General features: G+C 43.4%; 1 protein-coding gene across 1 annotated transcript; it reads right to left on the bottom strand.

The window, feature by feature from the left end:
• Window positions 1–1773: 1773 nt before the first annotated feature.
• LOC306978333 (IgGFc-binding protein-like) lies at window positions 1774–17845 on the bottom strand (the record flags this gene model as incomplete). The annotated part of the gene is made up of 21 exons (XM_079576856.1): window positions 1774–1842; window positions 2737–2890; window positions 2960–3211; window positions 3291–3424; window positions 3507–3691; window positions 3796–3903; window positions 3993–4137; window positions 4898–5094; window positions 5163–5554; window positions 5636–5793; window positions 7257–7546; window positions 8989–9168; window positions 10631–10810; window positions 12268–12453; window positions 13916–14095; window positions 15138–15390; window positions 15469–15872; window positions 16057–16383; window positions 16462–17032; window positions 17111–17379; window positions 17839–17845. 21 exons carry the CDS (start codon window positions 17843–17845, stop codon window positions 1774–1776), a joined length of 4641 nt encoding a protein of 1546 aa, XP_079432982.1.
• Between the last annotated feature and the right edge of the window lie 481 nt (window positions 17846–18326).

Genomic DNA, 18326 nt, shown 5'->3' with positions numbered 1-18326 from the left:
ACCAAAATTCGATTAGATTACAATAAATATTCTTCTGCTTTCATGTGTTAACAATATTAACAATCAAATCTCTGGTAGTCTATATACGGAGAATAACATTTGAATGGAGACAGGCGATTGTCCAGTTGAAGCAGCAGCAGGAGGAAACCTGGGGGCTCTGATCTAATATTTCGAATTGACAACTGATTGATACAGTAATCCCACTGACAGCCTAGTTCATAATTAAATCGTGATTAATTGATCAAAGTGTGATCACAGTGTGGCATGCCATTGAACAGGGCTGAAAAATAAATAGAAAGTTCGACAAAGTGGTGATTTGCACATAATATATTCAGCCCTATATTTGTAGGATGGTCCAGACACTATGAGTGCAGAGTTCACCAGAGAAATCCAATTAGCCTTGACTGGAACAGTAGAGGGCCACATTTCACTTTATCAACAAATGCCAAATGCTCCATCAAAACAAGTGCGCCACAAGAACAAAGGATGAAAGACATTCAGGTTTGGGTTTCGGCACAATATCTTGGATTGCACTTGGATGCACTTGGTGGAAGTAGCTACTTAGCCCTAACCTGAATGACTTATGGGTTTGAAGAAGTACAATGAACCAGAATTTATACAAACTGTAGTATATTTCTAAAGTATAGCTTACAGAGAGGAAAATATGAAGCTGAAACGTGAGGAAATAGAAAAACAAATTTCTCAAGGGCCCATCGCTGACCCTCCTGTAGCAGTGCACACGGGACTTATCCAATTTGGTCACCAAGGGCCAGCTTACTAAAAGTCAACAAACTGTCATCACGTCTGTCAACCACTCTCTTACTCCTCAATAATGCAAGCTTAGTACGGGCCTAAAACACTAATTGCTTAAAACCATTATACATTTTTGAAGTGCACATTCTGGATACAAAATCTACTTGTATGTTTATAGTAGTGATTTCTTTCTGTGACATTTAAAATTGAATGCAGTCCTCCAGCGGGCTTCAACGAGGACAGCATGACAACCGTTTTTGGACAGCACCTCACGAATGGAAGATAAGGTAGAGCCACATGTGGACGATGTTAGGTTTGACAATCATTGATAAGTTTAAAAACATGGAATTGATTATCTTAAATGCATTTGGACACGACTGGCCTTGATCAAAGTCCATTGGGCTCAAACCAAGTGGCAACCGAGATAAAATGTGTAAAATAGGCCAATATTTACTGCCAGAGAATTATTATACATGATTTGTATGAATCAATGAGTCAAAGCTTAATCGTTTTTAGAGCTATTGTAGAGGTTTTTCTGTGGAGTTGTTTTTTTCATGGATCTGAATTAGGTTCTTCAGCTCGATGCAAGGTTTACCCCAAGTGGCGTTGAGGGTTGATTTCGAGGACAAGTCGCCAAACAGAGAGCTTGAGTGGGTCATCTCGTGATTGGGAGGTCGGGGGTTTGAATCTCGGCTCCCGCAGGTGCACACTGTCATTGTGTTCTTGGGAAGGGCACTTCACCCACGTCGCCTCCAGTGTCTGTTTACAATGGTTCTTTGCTGTAAAGCACTTTGAATGCCTAATGTTGGTGGAAAACCTTTACAAGTTGAGACCATTTACATTAATAGATCAGCTATAACAACACGGCAACACAGCTACTCGTTGGAAATCTTTGCCATATGACTTGACCAGATTAGACAAATATAGCAATCAAACTCCCAATTGTAAACGGCTCTGTATTTACTCCATTACCGTCTGAAATGAGAATATTAGAGACAAATGATGTGTTGTGGGCGTGCGCTAAGTGCTCTCCTGTCGACTGCGGGCCTCATCCGGCTCAAAGAGGACAGAGATGAATTTCAGCGGCAGCTCAAAGACACACGGGAATCCGTCAGTCCCATCACTGAGTCCAACAAAGGGAAAGAAACCTGAGCTCCAGTACCACCGACAGGACCCTCCGTGTAAAATGAGAGGCATGCTATATAAGTATGAAATGATATTCGTATCACTCTTGCTGTTGATTAGTACAAACTGTTTATTATGATTGTCCCAAGAAGTCATGTCATGCAAAATTTACAAGAAAACTATTCAAAACAAATGCTGAATTGATTTGGTATGAGCAATTAGGCTAATAGATTAATATGCAGGAATAAATCTTATAAGCTACATAAAATGACAAAGTAATGATAAAAGTGATGGCTGTACTTCTTATGAAAACAGCTCGATCTAATAAAAGGATACTGCTATGATGAAACTGTATCTGGCGATGTGCTGCCATCTAGCGCCATTAGGGCCAAATTACAATTAGGCTACGAAATGCTTAGTTTGTATTTATACCCTTTCCACTTTTGTGGATCCAAATGATTTGTTTTTAGTGACCTGTGTCTCTCTATTGCTACAATGATATATTTATGTATATATTTAGAAAAAATACATGCAGTAATTATAGCCTATACTTTCTGTATTATGTTCTATCTAGAAGGGAACAGAAGACGTAAATCAGTCAGCCTGCAAAAGGATGAAAAATGTCTTTACAATATTGGGTATCGAAAATGCGAAGTATTAGAGATAAAGCGCATTACCTGCTCTTTTGGGGCTAGAGGTCCGAGGGACAGCATTACAGTGTCATGATAAGAAACGTCTCTGCGGCCTCTGGTGTGAACATTGCACTGCTGTTATGAGAAAATGTTACAATAAAACAGTAAGTAGAGAAATATGGATACATGCAAAAACACGAGATCATTCAAAAATGACTACACTTACTACAGCACAGTTGTTGAAGTCCAAAAGACACAAGTGGATGTTGCAGTGTAGGAAAATGGATGGAAAATCGTTGATGGAAAATGCCTCAAAGGAGAAGCGTGCCACAGTGGAGTTTCCATTTTGGATGATCTTCACTGATTCCTCTGCGGGACACCTGGAAAAATACATTAAAAGTCAACACATGTATTTATTTATTTTATGGCTGCAGGTATAGCTCCAGTACCCTTGCGAAATTAGGTCCTGACGCAGTGGGTATCGCGCATCGTTGACTGGTGTAGCCCAGCAAGTGTCCATGACAGTTGACGTTTGGCGATCATCAACGCCCTCGGCCTGCACTTCAATGAATAAGTGTTCGTCCTGTCTCAGCTCGATGTCTGTGGAGTTGTTTAGAGGATGCTGGAACCCTGCATCGCGATAGGGGGTGAGTCTCATGCGATAATGACCACGACCAGTGGGGAGGACTTTCTTTATCGCACTAAAAGACAAAAAAACACGCACACACACATGAATCAATTGTCTAGAAAATGTGTATACTTGTAAGAGTAGGCGGTCACCTTTCCACTGGGTTGATGGCTACATTCATTGACAGGGCGGAAGTCAGAGGGAAGGCGCAGGAGAAAAGCAATGTTAGTTTGATGCTGTCCTCACCAAGGATTACATTCTCGTAAAGGAAATGTGTTCCATTGCTCTGAAGGGACAAATTAAGAAGCATATTACAAAATAAATAGCAATAGTTAGAATCAACAATCACTGTCAAAACAATGGTGCACCTTCAGAACGGTGCCACACAGTTGGTCCTCATTGTTAAAGTTGAACACCAGGCGTCCATTTTTGAGCGAACCTCGGCAGGAATTGTCTCTGAGGTGGAGGCCGCTGGGATGGAAGCCGGCCTCCGTGAGCTGGCACCGGGAGAGGGATGCGGTGCCAGCGCTACCGGCACAAGTGATGGATGCATCTAGAAGCAGAGGATTCTCAGTAACATAAAGAAATATACACCACTTTTAGACCGGGATTCAATGTCAAACCAAGAGGAAAAACAAGCATTGGATGTGGACTTGCCAAAATTGTCAAGGTCATGGATGGCATTTTCCTTGCAAAAGCATCCATAAATGCCCTCCTTTTGTTTACACCATTCATTATCGGTGCATTTCAGCTCCCCACAAGGATCTGGCATACAAAGAAAACAAATAATTTTCAATCAAATGCAACACTGAGAACATATATGAAATAATTAAGTGAATGAAACTGTAGCCTACCTATTGTTTCAAAACAGCCGAGTTGTCCGTCTCTGATGGTGCACTCTTGGTGAGGGGAGCAAGTTGTGTTCATGCAGTTCAAGCTGTTTGGGGCGGTGCACTCACATCGCTGGGAGCACCCCTCTGTCCAAAACAATTCACCAGCCTACAAATTGTATTGCAGAATAAATAATGTAAACTGTATTCTTTTCATAAATAAAAGACAGACATTGTCTTTACATCATTGTCTTACAACATCAAATATATTTTGCAGAAAGAATTAAGAGTCCAAACTTATCCATTATTCTGTCTTTTAAAACTACTTAGGACACCTTAAACTGAGCTTTTAAAAATATTTGTCCCAAAATGTTTTTGCTGGTGATGCAAGGCGTGCACCTGATGGTGTAGTGAAGAGAGTGGTGGTTTATATGAAGTTTTTAAAAAGGTGGAGAGCAGCTTTCACACACTATTATAACGACATAATCCGGATAAGTCTGGTCTTAAAGAACACAGAGCTTCATGGACGACAACAAATGAAGGAATAGGCAACTACCAGTGTATGTGATTTTTAAGTTCTGCGGTGGGACACAACTCAATATGTTTTTTTGGATGGTGCATAGTATTCACATGGGGGAAAAGTCCCAGCCGAGCAGAAGACAGAACCCCTAAATGACTGTTTCAAACCATGCATGAAAACAAATATAGGAAAAGTTGCTTTGTACTGAGTGATTATATTATTGAATAGTTGTTATAAGTCTTTAAGAATGCAATATTTGTAAAATGACAGTTTCCAGTCCATTTTTTTCCTCCCCCACAAATCCATACATGTGGCTCCCAGGAGTACCCAGACCTCAGATTGAGAACCACTGTTTTAAATATTAAACTAGAGCTAAGTTCCTATGTTTTGCAGTTTGTTGGCTATTTACATTATAGTAGAAGCCATCATGTTGACATCCACACTTTTCTTCTGGGACGCACTTGGTGCCACTTCTCATAAAGCCCTCGTCACAGAAGCAGCCCTCAGAGCAAACACGGTCACATGTCACGTCAGTGGTGCTGGCACAAGTGCGACCACAATCAGCCCCGCACAGCTCATAGTGACTGTGGGCTGGGCACACCATATCTGCAAACAGAAAATACAGAGTTACATCTATTATTTAAGTTCAGCCATGAACAGACTATTTCACTCACGGCAAGAGGTATTATGTCTCCAAGGATTAATGCGAACATTGGCCGACTGGCAAAAACTGACATAGGCCTGGATAGCGAAACAGAGCATCTCTGACCCGCCAATGCACACATCAAACACACAGTCATTGAAATAAGATCGTGGATCCACATGCTGATGGCACAAGCTGAATGGGCCCATAGCAGCATTGATGATCTCACACTGAGCTCGAGCAACACGGTCATCTAAACACCGAGGGCAGGAGGATCCACAGCCATCGCCACAGCTGTTGTCCCCTGGGACCTTCCAAGATGTCCCAAAATCAGATGGAGACATGACATTCTGTCCAGATGGAGTCTGAAAGTCATCATCTGGGTTTCCATTGAAGTTTCCACACAGCCCACACGTTTTTCCACTGAAAAGTGTCCAAATGTTAAAAACAGTTTGTTTGTTATATAATATAATATAAAATATAAAACAGAAAAAAAAAACATACCTATAATTAGATGGTACACTGACAGAAACTCTACTAACTCCATCATAAGACACATGGACGCCGAAGTCAGTTTCGAAAACTGTTTGATGGCCACTTGTATAAATTCTCAAAGCTCTTCCAAGAACCTGAACTGGCAAGTTCATCCAAATACCATTTACCTTGGAGACAGGGGAGGGAAGCAGAGCATTAAGATTAAAAGACAAATGGTTGTATATTACTGAAAGTCGAATTTTGTTCTATTCATGTTTTTCATTGAGCTATTTTTGGGGGGACATTAGCATAGAAAATTTTAACTCACCATGACCTCACCGTGACGCTCTTTGGTCATGAGAATTTCAAAACCCCACACATGAACAAAGACTTCAGCTGTGACTGAAACTGGTAACCCCTTCCACGGCTCATTCTTTGCTTCAATAGAAAAGTTATTCAAACCAATAGTGTAATCGCAAAGGGTGACAAGGATGTAACGGCAGGCTCCCTGGAAGTCGTAAGGTTTTCCGTCAAAGGTGAGATAATGGGGGTCACCTGAACCAGAGCAAGTGCCATTCAAGGAAACAGGTCGGCAAACTCGTTCTCCATAATAGACCTCACAGACTTGGTGTGGTCCACAACCATGTGACTGGCAAGTCATGTTCCCAGAGCTACAGTAACAAACTCTGCCACAGTCTTGGTCCAGTATGACTGTTTGACCAGAATGGTAGTAGTACCCTTCATGGTTGCAGCCACACTCCTGCGGAGGCACGCACTTCGCACCGCTCAGGACAAAGCCTTCATCACAACTGCAGCTCTCTCGGGATGGCAGAACACAGTCATGACGAGAGTCATGATTCACACATGTAACTGGACATCCTGCTCCCTGTGAATCAAAGTGGCTGTTGTCTGGACAGACGATTTCTGCAAGAAAAAAGGAAAAATATGAGTTGATCTTTGACTTTATTCACTGCCATAATAAACAGAAACACTTTCACATACCACAGAGGTCGGGTCGTCTCCAGTTTGGCAGTTCAATACCTTTGTCTTGACATTGAGTGGAGTAAGAAGTTAAGGCCTGACAAAGAATATGTTGCTGTCCTCCATCCAAACACATATCAAACACACAGTTTTCCACAAAACGTTGTGGGGAAAGCTCTTGATGGCAACTTGCAAAAGGACCAGTTGTGTCTTGAAGTATGCCGCAACGATTAACTTGACTGAAGACAGCCCTCTCTTCTTCTGTGCATTCACCACAGTCTGAACCTTCACATCCATCACATTCAAACTCATCATCCTTTGGTACTATCCAGCTTTTACCAAAAACACCAGCGCTCACAACTTCTCCTTGTGGCGTTTGAAAGTCGTCATCAGGATCATTGTTAAAGTTCCCACAAAGGCCACATGTTGCACCCTGGTAACTGGGTGGCACTTGTATTTTCACATAATGATTTGTATCATAGGAAACCTCCAAACCAAAGTCAGTACTGACAACAACTGAAAAACCAGATACATGAACATGAACAGTGCCATTGTTGAGGGAGAATGGAGTATCTTTAAAAACACCATTGACCTGTAAAACAACACAGTGTGCATCATAAACCAATCACAATAAAATAAAATAAAGGATTCATTGTCTGAAGAAACCAACCTTGGCTTGACCAGGATGTCCTTTGACAAGTTCGATGGTTTCATTGTACACAAGCACTTTGACCTGTCGTGTCCAAGACACATGAGTACTGCCCCGATGCTCGTTGGAGCCCTCGACTCTGTAGTAGGGCAAATCCGAACCACATTGTTGGGACAGGACATAAGTGCATGTGCCCTGGAAGTGGTGCCAGTTCCCATCAAAAGTATTGTAATGAGGGTCACCACTGATGGTGCAAGTACCCTTCTGGACTGTCTGACAGGTGAAGAGATCTTCATCAACAGGAACACAGACTTGGGAAGAGGCACAGGATTCACGGAGGCACGACAAGCCTGATGTGGTGCAGGTGCACTTTTGCGTACAGGTACTGTCCGTCCAAAAGGACACCCCCTGTAGGATGTGTTCGCCTTAAAATCCAGAAAAACAGATCATATTTGAATAGTTCTTCTATTTGGATTGGATGATGCTGTACCATTTTACAAGTACATGATTTAGTGAGAAACTCAAGAGAACAATAATCAGAGTCAGCTAAACTTAAAAACCTGAAATGAAATCAGTCACCTCCAAAAGCGCATGTTTCATTGTAGCAACCTCTTTCTCCATCGTTCACCTTGCAGACTTGGTGTGGTCCACAACCATGTGACTGGCAAGTCATGTTCCCAGAGCTACAGTAACAAACTCTGCCACAGTCTTGGTCCAGTATGACTGTTTGACCAGAATGGTAGTAGTACCCCTCATGGTTGCAGCCACACTCCTGCGGAGGCACGCACTTCGCACCGCTCAGGACAAAGCCTTCATCACAACTGCAGCTCTCTCGGGATGGCAGAGCACAGTCATGACGAGAGTCATGATTCACACATGTAACTGGACATCCTGCTCCCTGTGAATCAAAGTGGCTGTTGTCTGGACAGACGATTTCTGCAAGAAGAAAGGAAAAATTTGAGTTGATCTTTGACTTTATTCACTGCCATAATAAACAGAAACACTTTCACATACCACAGAGGTCGGGTCGTCTCCAGTTTGGCAGTTCAATACCTTTGTCTTGACATTGAGTGGAGTAAGAAGTTAAGGCCTGACAAAGAATATGTTGCTGTCCTCCATCCAAACACATATCAAACACACAGTTTTCCACAAAACGTTGTGGGGAAAGCTCTTGATGGCAACTTGCAAAAGGACCAGTTGTGTCTTGAAGTATGCCGCAACGATTAACTTGACTGAAGACAGCCCTCTCTTCTTCTGTGCATTCACCACAGTCTGAACCTTCACATCCATCACATTCAAACTCATCATCCTTTGGTACTATCCAGCTTTTACCAAAAACACCAGCGCTCACAACTTCTCCTTGTGGCGTTTGAAAGTCGTCATCAGGATCATTGTTAAAGTTCCCACAAAGGCCACATGTTGCACCCTGGTAACTGGGTGGCACTTGTATTTTCACATAATGATTTGTATCATAGGAAACCTCCAAACCAAAGTCAGTACTGACAACAACTGAAAAACCAGATACATGAACATGAACAGTGCCATTGTTGAGGGAGAATGGAGTATCTTTAAAAACACAATTGACCTGTAAAACAACACAGTGTGCATCATAAACCAATCACAATAAAATAAAAATAAAGGATTCATTGTCTGAAGAAACCAACCTTGGCTTGACCAGGATGTCCTTTGACAAGTTCGATGGTTTCATTGTACACAAGCACTTTGACCAGTCGTGTCCAAGACACACGAGTACTGCCCCGATGCTCGTTGGAGCCCTCGACTCTGTAGTAGGGCAAATCCGAACCACATTGTTGGGACAGGACATAAGTGCATGTGCCCTGGAAGTGGTGCCAGTTCCCATCAAAAGTATTGTAATGAGGGTCACCACTGATGGTGCAAGTACCCTTCTGGACTGTCTGACAGGTGAAGAGATCTTCATCAACAGGAACACAGACTTGGGAAGAGGCACAGGATTCACGGAGGCACGACAAGCCTGATGTGGTGCAGGTGCACTTTTGCGTACAGGTACTGTCCGTCCAAAAGGACACCCCCTGTAGGATGTGTTCGCCTTAAAATCCAGAAAAACAGATCATATTTGAATAGTTCTTCTATTTGGATTGGATGATGCTGTACCATTTTACAAGTACATGATTTAGTGAGAAACTCAAGAGAACAATAATCAGAGTCAGCTAAACTTAAAAACCTGAAATGAAATCAGTCACCTCCAAAAGCGCATGTTTCATTGTAGCAACCTCTTTCTCCATCGTTCACCTTGCAGACTTGGTGTGGTCCACAACCATGTGACTGGCAAGTCATGTTCCCAGAGCTACAGTAACAAACTCTGCCACAGTCTTGGTCCAGTATGACTGTTTGACCAGAATGGTAGTAGTACCCCTCATGGTTGCAGCCACACTCCTGCGGAGGCACGCACTTCGCACCGCTCAGGACAAAGCCTTCATCACAACTGCAGCTCTCTCGGGATGGCAGAGCACAGTCATGACGAGAGTCATGATTCACACATGTAACTGGACATCCTGCTCCCTGTGAATCAAAGTGGCTGTTGTCTGGACAGACGATTTCTGCAAGAAGAAAGGAAAAATTTGAGTTGATCTTTGACTTTATTCACTGCCATAATAAACAGAAACACTTTCACATACCACAGAGGTCGGGTCGTCTCCAGTTTGGCAGTTCAATACCTTTGTCTTGACATTGAGTGGAGTAAGAAGTTAAGGCCTGACAAAGAATATGTTGCTGTCCTCCATCCAAACACATATCAAACACACAGTTTTCCACAAAACGTTGTGGGGAAAGCTCTTGATGGCAACTTGCAAAAGGACCAGTTGTGTCTTGAAGTATGCCGCAACGATTAACTTGACTGAAGACAGCCCTCTCTTCTTCTGTGCATTCACCACAGTCTGAACCTTCACATCCATCACATTCAAACTCATCATCCTTTGGTACTATCCAGCTTTTACCAAAAACACCAGCGCTCACAACTTCTCCTTGTGGCGTTTGAAAGTCGTCATCAGGATCATTGTTAAAGTTCCCACAAAGGCCACATGTTGCACCCTGGTAACTGGGTGGCACTTGTATTTTCACATAATGATTTGTATCATAGGAAACCTCCAAACCAAAGTCAGTACTGACAACAACTGAAAAACCAGATACATGAACATGAACAGTGCCATTGTTGAGGGAGAATGGAGTATCTTTAAAAACACCATTGACCTGTAAAACAACACAGTGTGCATCATAAACCAATCACAATAAAATAAAATAAAGGATTCATTGTCTGAAGAAACCAACCTTGGCTTGACCAGGATGTCCTTTGACAAGTTCGATGGTTTCATTGTACACAAGCACTTTGACCAGTCGTGTCCAAGACACACGAGTACTGCCCCGATGCTCGTTGGAGCCCTCGACTCTGTAGTAGGGCAAATCCGAACCACATTGTTGGGACAGGACATAAGTGCATGTGCCCTGGAAGTGGTGCCAGTTCCCATCAAAAGTATTGTAATGAGGGTCACCACTGATGGTGCAAGTACCCTTCTGGACTGTCTGACAGGTGAAGAGATCTTCATAAAAAGGAACACAGACTTGGGAAGAGGCACAGGATTCACGGAGGCACGACAAGCCTGATGTGGTGCAGGTGCACTTTTGCGTACAGGTACTGTCCGTCCAAAAGGACACCCCCTGTAGGATGTGTTCGCCTTAAAATCCAGAAAAACAGATCATATTTGAATAGTTCTTCTATTTGGATTGGATGATGCTGTACCATTTTACAAGTACATGATTTAGTGAGAAACTCAAGAGAACAATAATCAGAGTCAGCTAAACTTAAAAACCTGAAATGAAATCAGTCACCTCCAAAAGCGCATGTTTCATTGTAGCAACCTCTTTCTCCATCGTTCACCTTGCAGACTTGGTGTGGTCCACAACCATGTGACTGGCAAGTCATGTTCCCAGAGCTACAGTAACAAACTCTGCCACAGTCTTGGTCCAGTATGACTGTTTGACCAGAATGGTAGTAGTACCCCTCATGGTTGCAGCCACACTCCTGCGGAGGCACGCACTTCGCACCGCTCAGGACAAAGCCTTCATCACAACTGCAGCTCTCTCGGGATGGCAGAGCACAGTCATGACGAGAGTCATGATTCACACATGTAACTGGACATCCTGCTCCCTGTGAATCAAAGTGGCTGTTGTCTGGACAGACGATTTCTGCAAGAAGAAAGGAAAAATTTGAGTTGATCTTTGACTTTATTCACTGCCATAATAAACAGAAACACTTTCACATACCACAGAGGTCGGGTCGTCTCCAGTTTGGCAGTTCAATACCTTTGTCTTGACATTGAGTGGAGTAAGAAGTTAAGGCCTGACAAAGAATATGTTGCTGTCCTCCATCCAAACACATATCAAACACACAGTTTTCCACAAAACGTTGTGGGGAAAGCTCTTGATGGCAACTTGCAAAAGGACCAGTTGTGTCTTGAAGTATGCCGCAACGATTAACTTGACTGAAGACAGCCCTCTCTTCTTCTGTGCATTCACCACAGTCTGAACCTTCACATCCATCACATTCAAACTCATCATCCTTTGGTACTATCCAGCTTTTACCAAAAACACCAGCGCTCACAACTTCTCCTTGTGGCGTTTGAAAGTCGTCATCAGGATCATTGTTAAAGTTCCCACAAAGGCCACATGTTGCACCCTGGTAACTGGGTGGCACTTGTATTTTCACATAATGATTTGTATCATAGGAAACCTCCAAACCAAAGTCAGTACTGACAACAACTGAAAAACCAGATACATGAACATGAACAGTGCCATTGTTGAGGGAGAATGGAGTATCTTTAAAAACACAATTGACCTGTAAAACAACACAGTGTGCATCATAAACCAATCACAATAAAATAAAAATAAAGGATTCATTGTCTGAAGAAACCAACCTTGGCTTGACCAGGATGTCCTTTGACAAGTTCGATGGTTTCATTGTACACAAGCACTTTGACCAGTCGTGTCCAAGACACACGAGCACTGCCCCGATGCTCGTTGGAGCCCTCGACTCTGTAGTAGGGCAAATCCGAACCACATTGTTGGGACAGGACATAAGTGCATGTGCCCTGGAAGTGGTGCCAGTTCCCATCAAAAGTATTGTAATGAGGGTCACCACTGATGGTGCAAGTACCCTTCTGGACTGTCTGACAGGTGAAGAGATCTTCATAAAAAGGAACACAGACTTGGGAAGAGGCACAGGATTCACGGAGGCACGACAAGCCTGATGTGGTGCAGGTGCACTTTTGCGTACAGGTACTGTCCGTCCAAAAGGACATCCCCTGTAGGATGTGTTCGCCTTAAAATCCAGAAAAACAGATCATATTTGAATAGTTCTTCTATTTGGATTGGATGATGCTGTACCATTTTACAAGTACATGATTTAGTGAGAAACTCAAGAGAACAATAATCAGAGTCAGCTAAACTTAAAAACCTGAAATGAAATCAGTCACCTGCAAAAGCGCATGTTTCATTGTAGCAACCTCTTTCTCCATCGTTCACCTTGCAGACTTGGTGTGGTCCACAACCATATGACTGGCAAGTCATGTTCCCAGAGCTACAGTAACAAACTCTGCCACAGTCTTGGTCCAGTATGACTGTTTGACCAGAATGGTAGTAGTACCCCTCATGGTTGCAGCCACACTCCTGCGGAGGCACGCACTTCGCACCGCTCAGGACAAAGCCTTCATCACAACTGCAGCTCTCTCGGGATGGCAGAGCACAGTCATGACGAGAGTCATGATTCACACATGTAACTGGACATCCTGCTCCCTGTGAATCAAAGTGGCTGTTGTCTGGACAGACGATTTCTGCAAGAAGAAAGGAAAAATTTGAGTTGATCTTTGACTTTATTCACTGCCATAATAAACAGAAACACTTTCACATACCACAGAGGTCGGGTCGTCTCCAGTTTGGCAGTTCAATACCTTTGTCTTGACATTGAGTGGAGTAAGAAGTTAAGGCCTGACAAAGAATATGTTGCTGTCCTCCATCCAAACACATATCAAACACACAGTTTTCCACAAAACGTTGTGGGGAAAGCTCTTGATGGCAACTTGCAAAAGGACCAGTTGTGTCTTGAAGTATGCCGCAACGATTAACTTGACTGAAGACAGCCCTCTCTTCTTCTGTGCATTCACCACAGTCTGAACCTTCACATCCATCACATTCAAACTCATCATCCTTTGGTACTATCCAGCTTTTACCAAAAACACCAGCGCTCACAACTTCTCCTTGTGGCGTTTGAAAGTCGTCATCAGGATCATTGTTAAAGTTCCCACAAAGGCCACATGTTGCACCCTGGTAACTGGGTGGCACTTGTATTTTCACATAATGATTTGTATCATAGGAAACCTCCAAACCAAAGTCAGTACTGACAACAACTGAAAAACCAGATACATGAACATGAACAGTGCCATTGTTGAGGGAGAATGGAGTATCTTTAAAAACACCATTGACCTGTAAAACAACACAGTGTGCATCATAAACCAATCACAATAAAATAAAATAAAGGATTCATTGTCTGAAGAAACCAACCTTGGCTTGACCAGGATGTCCTTTGACAAGTTCGATGGTTTCATTGTACACAAGCACTTTGACCAGTCGTGTCCAAGACACACGAGTACTGCCCCGATGCTCGTTGGAGCCCTCGACTCTGTAGTAGGGCAAATCCGAACCACATTGTTGGGACAGGACATAAGTGCATGTGCCCTGGAAGTGGTGCCAGTTCCCATCAAAAGTATTGTAATGAGGGTCACCACTGATGGTGCAAGTACCCTTCTGGACTGTCTGACAGGTGAAGAGATCTTCATAAAAAGGAACACAGACTTGGGAAGAGGCACAGGATTCACGGAGGCACGACAAGCCTGATGTGGTGCAGGTGCACTTTTGCGTACAGGTACTGTCCGTCCAAAAGGACACCCCCTGTAGGATGTGTTCGCCTTAAAATCCAGAAAAACAGATCATATTTGAATAGTTCTTCTATTTGGATTGGATGATGCTGTACCATTTTACAAGTACATGATTTAGTGAGAAACTCAAGAGAACAATAATCAGAGTCAGCTAAACTTAAAAACCTGAAATGAAATCAGTCACCTCCAAAAGCGCATGTTTCATTGTAGCAACCTCTTTCTCCATCGTTCACCTTGCAGACTTGGTGTGGTCCACAACCATGTGACTGGCAAGTCATGTTCCCAGAGCTACAGTAACAAACTCTGCCACAGTCTTGGTCCAGTATGACTGTTTGACCAGAATGGTAGTAGTACCCCTCATGGTTGCAGCCACACTCCTGCGGAGGCACGCACTTCGCACCGCTCAGGACAAAGCCTTCATCACAACTGCAGCTCTCTCGGGATGGCAGAGCACAGTCATGACGAGAGTCATGATTCACACATGTAACTGGACATCCTGCTCCCTGTGAATCAAAGTGGCTGTTGTCTGGACAGACGATTTCTGCAAGAAGAAAGGAAAAATTTGAGTTGATCTTTGACTTTATTCACTGCCATAATAAACAGAAACACTTTCACATACCACAGAGGTCGGGTCGTCTCCAGTTTGGCAGTTCAATACCTTTGTCTTGACATTGAGTGGAGTAAGAAGTTAAGGCCTGACAAAGAATATGTTGCTGTCCTCCATCCAAACACATATCAAACACACAGTTTTCCACAAAACGTTGTGGGGAAAGCTCTTGATGGCAACTTGCAAAAGGACCAGTTGTGTCTTGAAGTATGCCGCAACGATTAACTTGACTGAAGACAGCCCTCTCTTCTTCTGTGCATTCACCACAGTCGGAACCTTCACATCCATCACATTCAAACTCATCATCCTTTGGTACTATCCAGCTTTTACCAAAAACACCAGCGCTCACAACTTCTCCTTGTGGCGTTTGAAAGTCGTCATCAGGATCATTGTTAAAGTTCCCACAAAGGCCACATGTTGCACCCTGGTAACTGGGTGGCACTTGTATTTTCACATAATGATTTGTATCATAGGAAACCTCCAAACCAAAGTCAGTACTGACAACAACTGAAAAACCAGATACATGAACATGAACAGCGCCATTGTTGAGGGAGAATGGAGTATCTTTAAAAACACCATTGACCTGTAACACAACACAGTGTGCATCATAAACCAATCACAATAAAATAAAATAAAGGATTCATTGTCTGAAGAAACCAACCTTGGCTTGACCAGGATGTCCTTTGACAAGTTCGATGGTTTCATTGTACACAAGCACTTTGACCAGTCGTGTCCAAGACACACGAGTACTGCCCCGATGCTCGTTGGAGCCCTCGACTCTGTAGTAGGGCAAATCCGAACCACATTGTTGGGACAGGACATAAGTGCATGTGCCCTGGAAGTGGTGCCAGTTCCCATCAAAAGTATTGTAATGAGGGTCACCACTGATGGTGCAAGTACCCTTCTGGACTGTCTGACAGGTGAAGAGATCTTCATCAACAGGAACACAGACTTGGGAAGAGGCACAGGATTCACGGAGGCACGACAAGCCTGATGTGGTGCAGGTGCACTTTTGCGTACAGGTACTGTCCGTCCAAAAGGACACCCCCTGTAGGATGTGTTCGCCTTAAAATCCAGAAAAACAGATCATATTTGAATAGTTCTTCTATTTGGATTGGATGATGCTGTACCATTTTACAAGTACATGATTTAGTGAGAAACTCAAGAGAACAATAATCAGAGTCAGCTAAACTTAAAAACCTGAAATGAAATCAGTCACCTCCAAAAGCGCATGTTTCATTGTAGCAACCTCTTTCTCCATCGTTCACCTTGCAGACTTGGTGTGGTCCACAACCATGTGACTGGCAAGTCATGTTCCCAGAGCTACAGTAACAAACTCTGCCACAGTCTTGGTCCAGTATGACTGTTTGACCAGAATGGTAGTAGTACCCCTCATGGTTGCAGCCACACTCCTGCGGAGGCACGCACTTCGCACCGCTCAGGACAAAGCCTTCATCACAACTGCAGCTCTCTCGGGATGGCAGAGCACAGTCATGACGAGAGTCATGATTCACACATGTAACTGGACATCCTGCTCCCTGTGAATCAAAGTGGCTGTTGTCTGGACAGACGATTTCTGCAAGAAGAAAGGAAAAATTTGAGTTGATCTTTGACTTTATTCACTGCCATAATAAACAGAAACACTTTCACATACCACAGAGGTCGGGTCGTCTCCAGTTTGGCAGTTCAATACCTTTGTCTTGACATTGAGTGGAGTAAGAAGTTAAGGCCTGACAAAGAATATGTTGCTGTCCTCCATCCAAACACATATCAAACACACAGTTTTCCACAAAACGTTGTGGGGAAAGCTCTTGATGGCAACTTGCAAAAGGACCAGTTGTGTCTTGAAGTATGCCGCAACGATTAACTTGACTGAAGACAGCCCTCTCTTCTTCTGTGCATTCACCACAGTCGGAACCTTCACATCCATCACATTCAAACTCATCATCCTTTGGTACTATCCAGCTTTTACCAAAAACACCAGCGCTCACAACTTCTCCTTGTGGCGTTTGAAAGTCGTCATCAGGATCATTGTTAAAGTTCCCACAAAGGCCACATGTTGCACCCTGGTAACTGGGTGGCACTTGTATTTTCACATAATGATTTGTATCATAGGAAACCTCCAAACCAAAGTCAGTACTGACAACAACTGAAAAACCAGATACATGAACATGAACAGCGCCATTGTTGAGGGAGAATGGAGTATCTTTAAAAACACCATTGACCTGTAACACAACACAGTGTGCATCATAAACCAATCACAATAAAATAAAATAAAGGATTCATTGTCTGAAGAAACCAACCTTGGCTTGACCAGGATGTCCTTTGACAAGTTCGATGGTTTCATTGTACACAAGCACTTTGACCAGTCGTGTCCAAGACACACGAGTACTGCCCCGATGCTCGTTGGAGCCCTCGACTCTGTAGTAGGGCAAATCCGAACCACATTGTTGGGACAGGACATAAGTGCATGTGCCCTGGAAGTGGTGCCAGTTCCCATCAAAAGTATTGTAATGAGGGTCACCACTGATGGTGCAAGTACCCTTCTGGACTGTCTGACAGGTGAAGAGATCTTCATAAAAAGGAACACAGACTTGGGAAGAGGCACAGGATTCACGGAGGCACGACAAGCCTGATGTGGTGCAGGTGCACTTTTGCGTACAGGTACTGTCCGTCCAAAAGGACACCCCCTGTAGGATGTGTTCGCCTTAAAATCCAGAAAAACAGATCATATTTGAATAGTTCTTCTATTTGGATTGGATGATGCTGTACGATTTTACAAGTACATGATTTAGTGAGAAACTCAAGAGAACAATAATCAGAGTCAGCTAAACTTAAAAACCTGAAATGAAATCAGTCACCTCCAAAAGCGCATGTTTCATTGTAGCAACCTCTTTCTCCATCGTTCACCTTGCAGACTTGGTGTGGTCCACAACCATGTGACTGGCAAGTCATGTTCCCAGAGCTACAGTAACAAACTCTGCCACAGTCTTGGTCCAGTATGACTGTTTGACCAGAATGGTAGTAGTACCCCTCATGGTTGCAGCCACACTCCTGCGGAGGCACGCACTTCGCACCGCTCAGGACAAAGCCTTCATCACAACTGCAGCTCTCTCGGGATGGCAGAGCACAGTCATGACGAGAGTCATGATTCACACATGTAACTGGACATCCTGCTCCCTGTGAATCAAAGTGGCTGTTGTCTGGACAGACGATTTCTGCAAGAAGAAAGGAAAAATTTGAGTTGATCTTTGACTTTATTCACTGCCATAATAAACAGAAACACTTTCACATACCACAGAGGTCGGGTCGTCTCCAGTTTGGCAGTTCAATACCTTTGTCTTGACATTGAGTGGAGTAAGAAGTTAAGGCCTGACAAAGAATATGTTGCTGTCCTCCATCCAAACACATATCAAACACACAGTTTTCCACAAAACGTTGTGGGGAAAGCTCTTGATGGCAACTTGCAAAAGGACCAGTTGTGTCTTGAAGTATGCCGCAACGATTAACTTGACTGAA

Source organism: Gobius niger (assembly GCF_951799975.1).
Source record: "Gobius niger genome assembly, chromosome: 19".
Lineage (NCBI taxonomy): Eukaryota > Metazoa > Chordata > Actinopteri > Gobiiformes > Gobiidae > Gobius > Gobius niger.
This window is presented reverse-complemented; position numbering and strand designations above follow the sequence as displayed.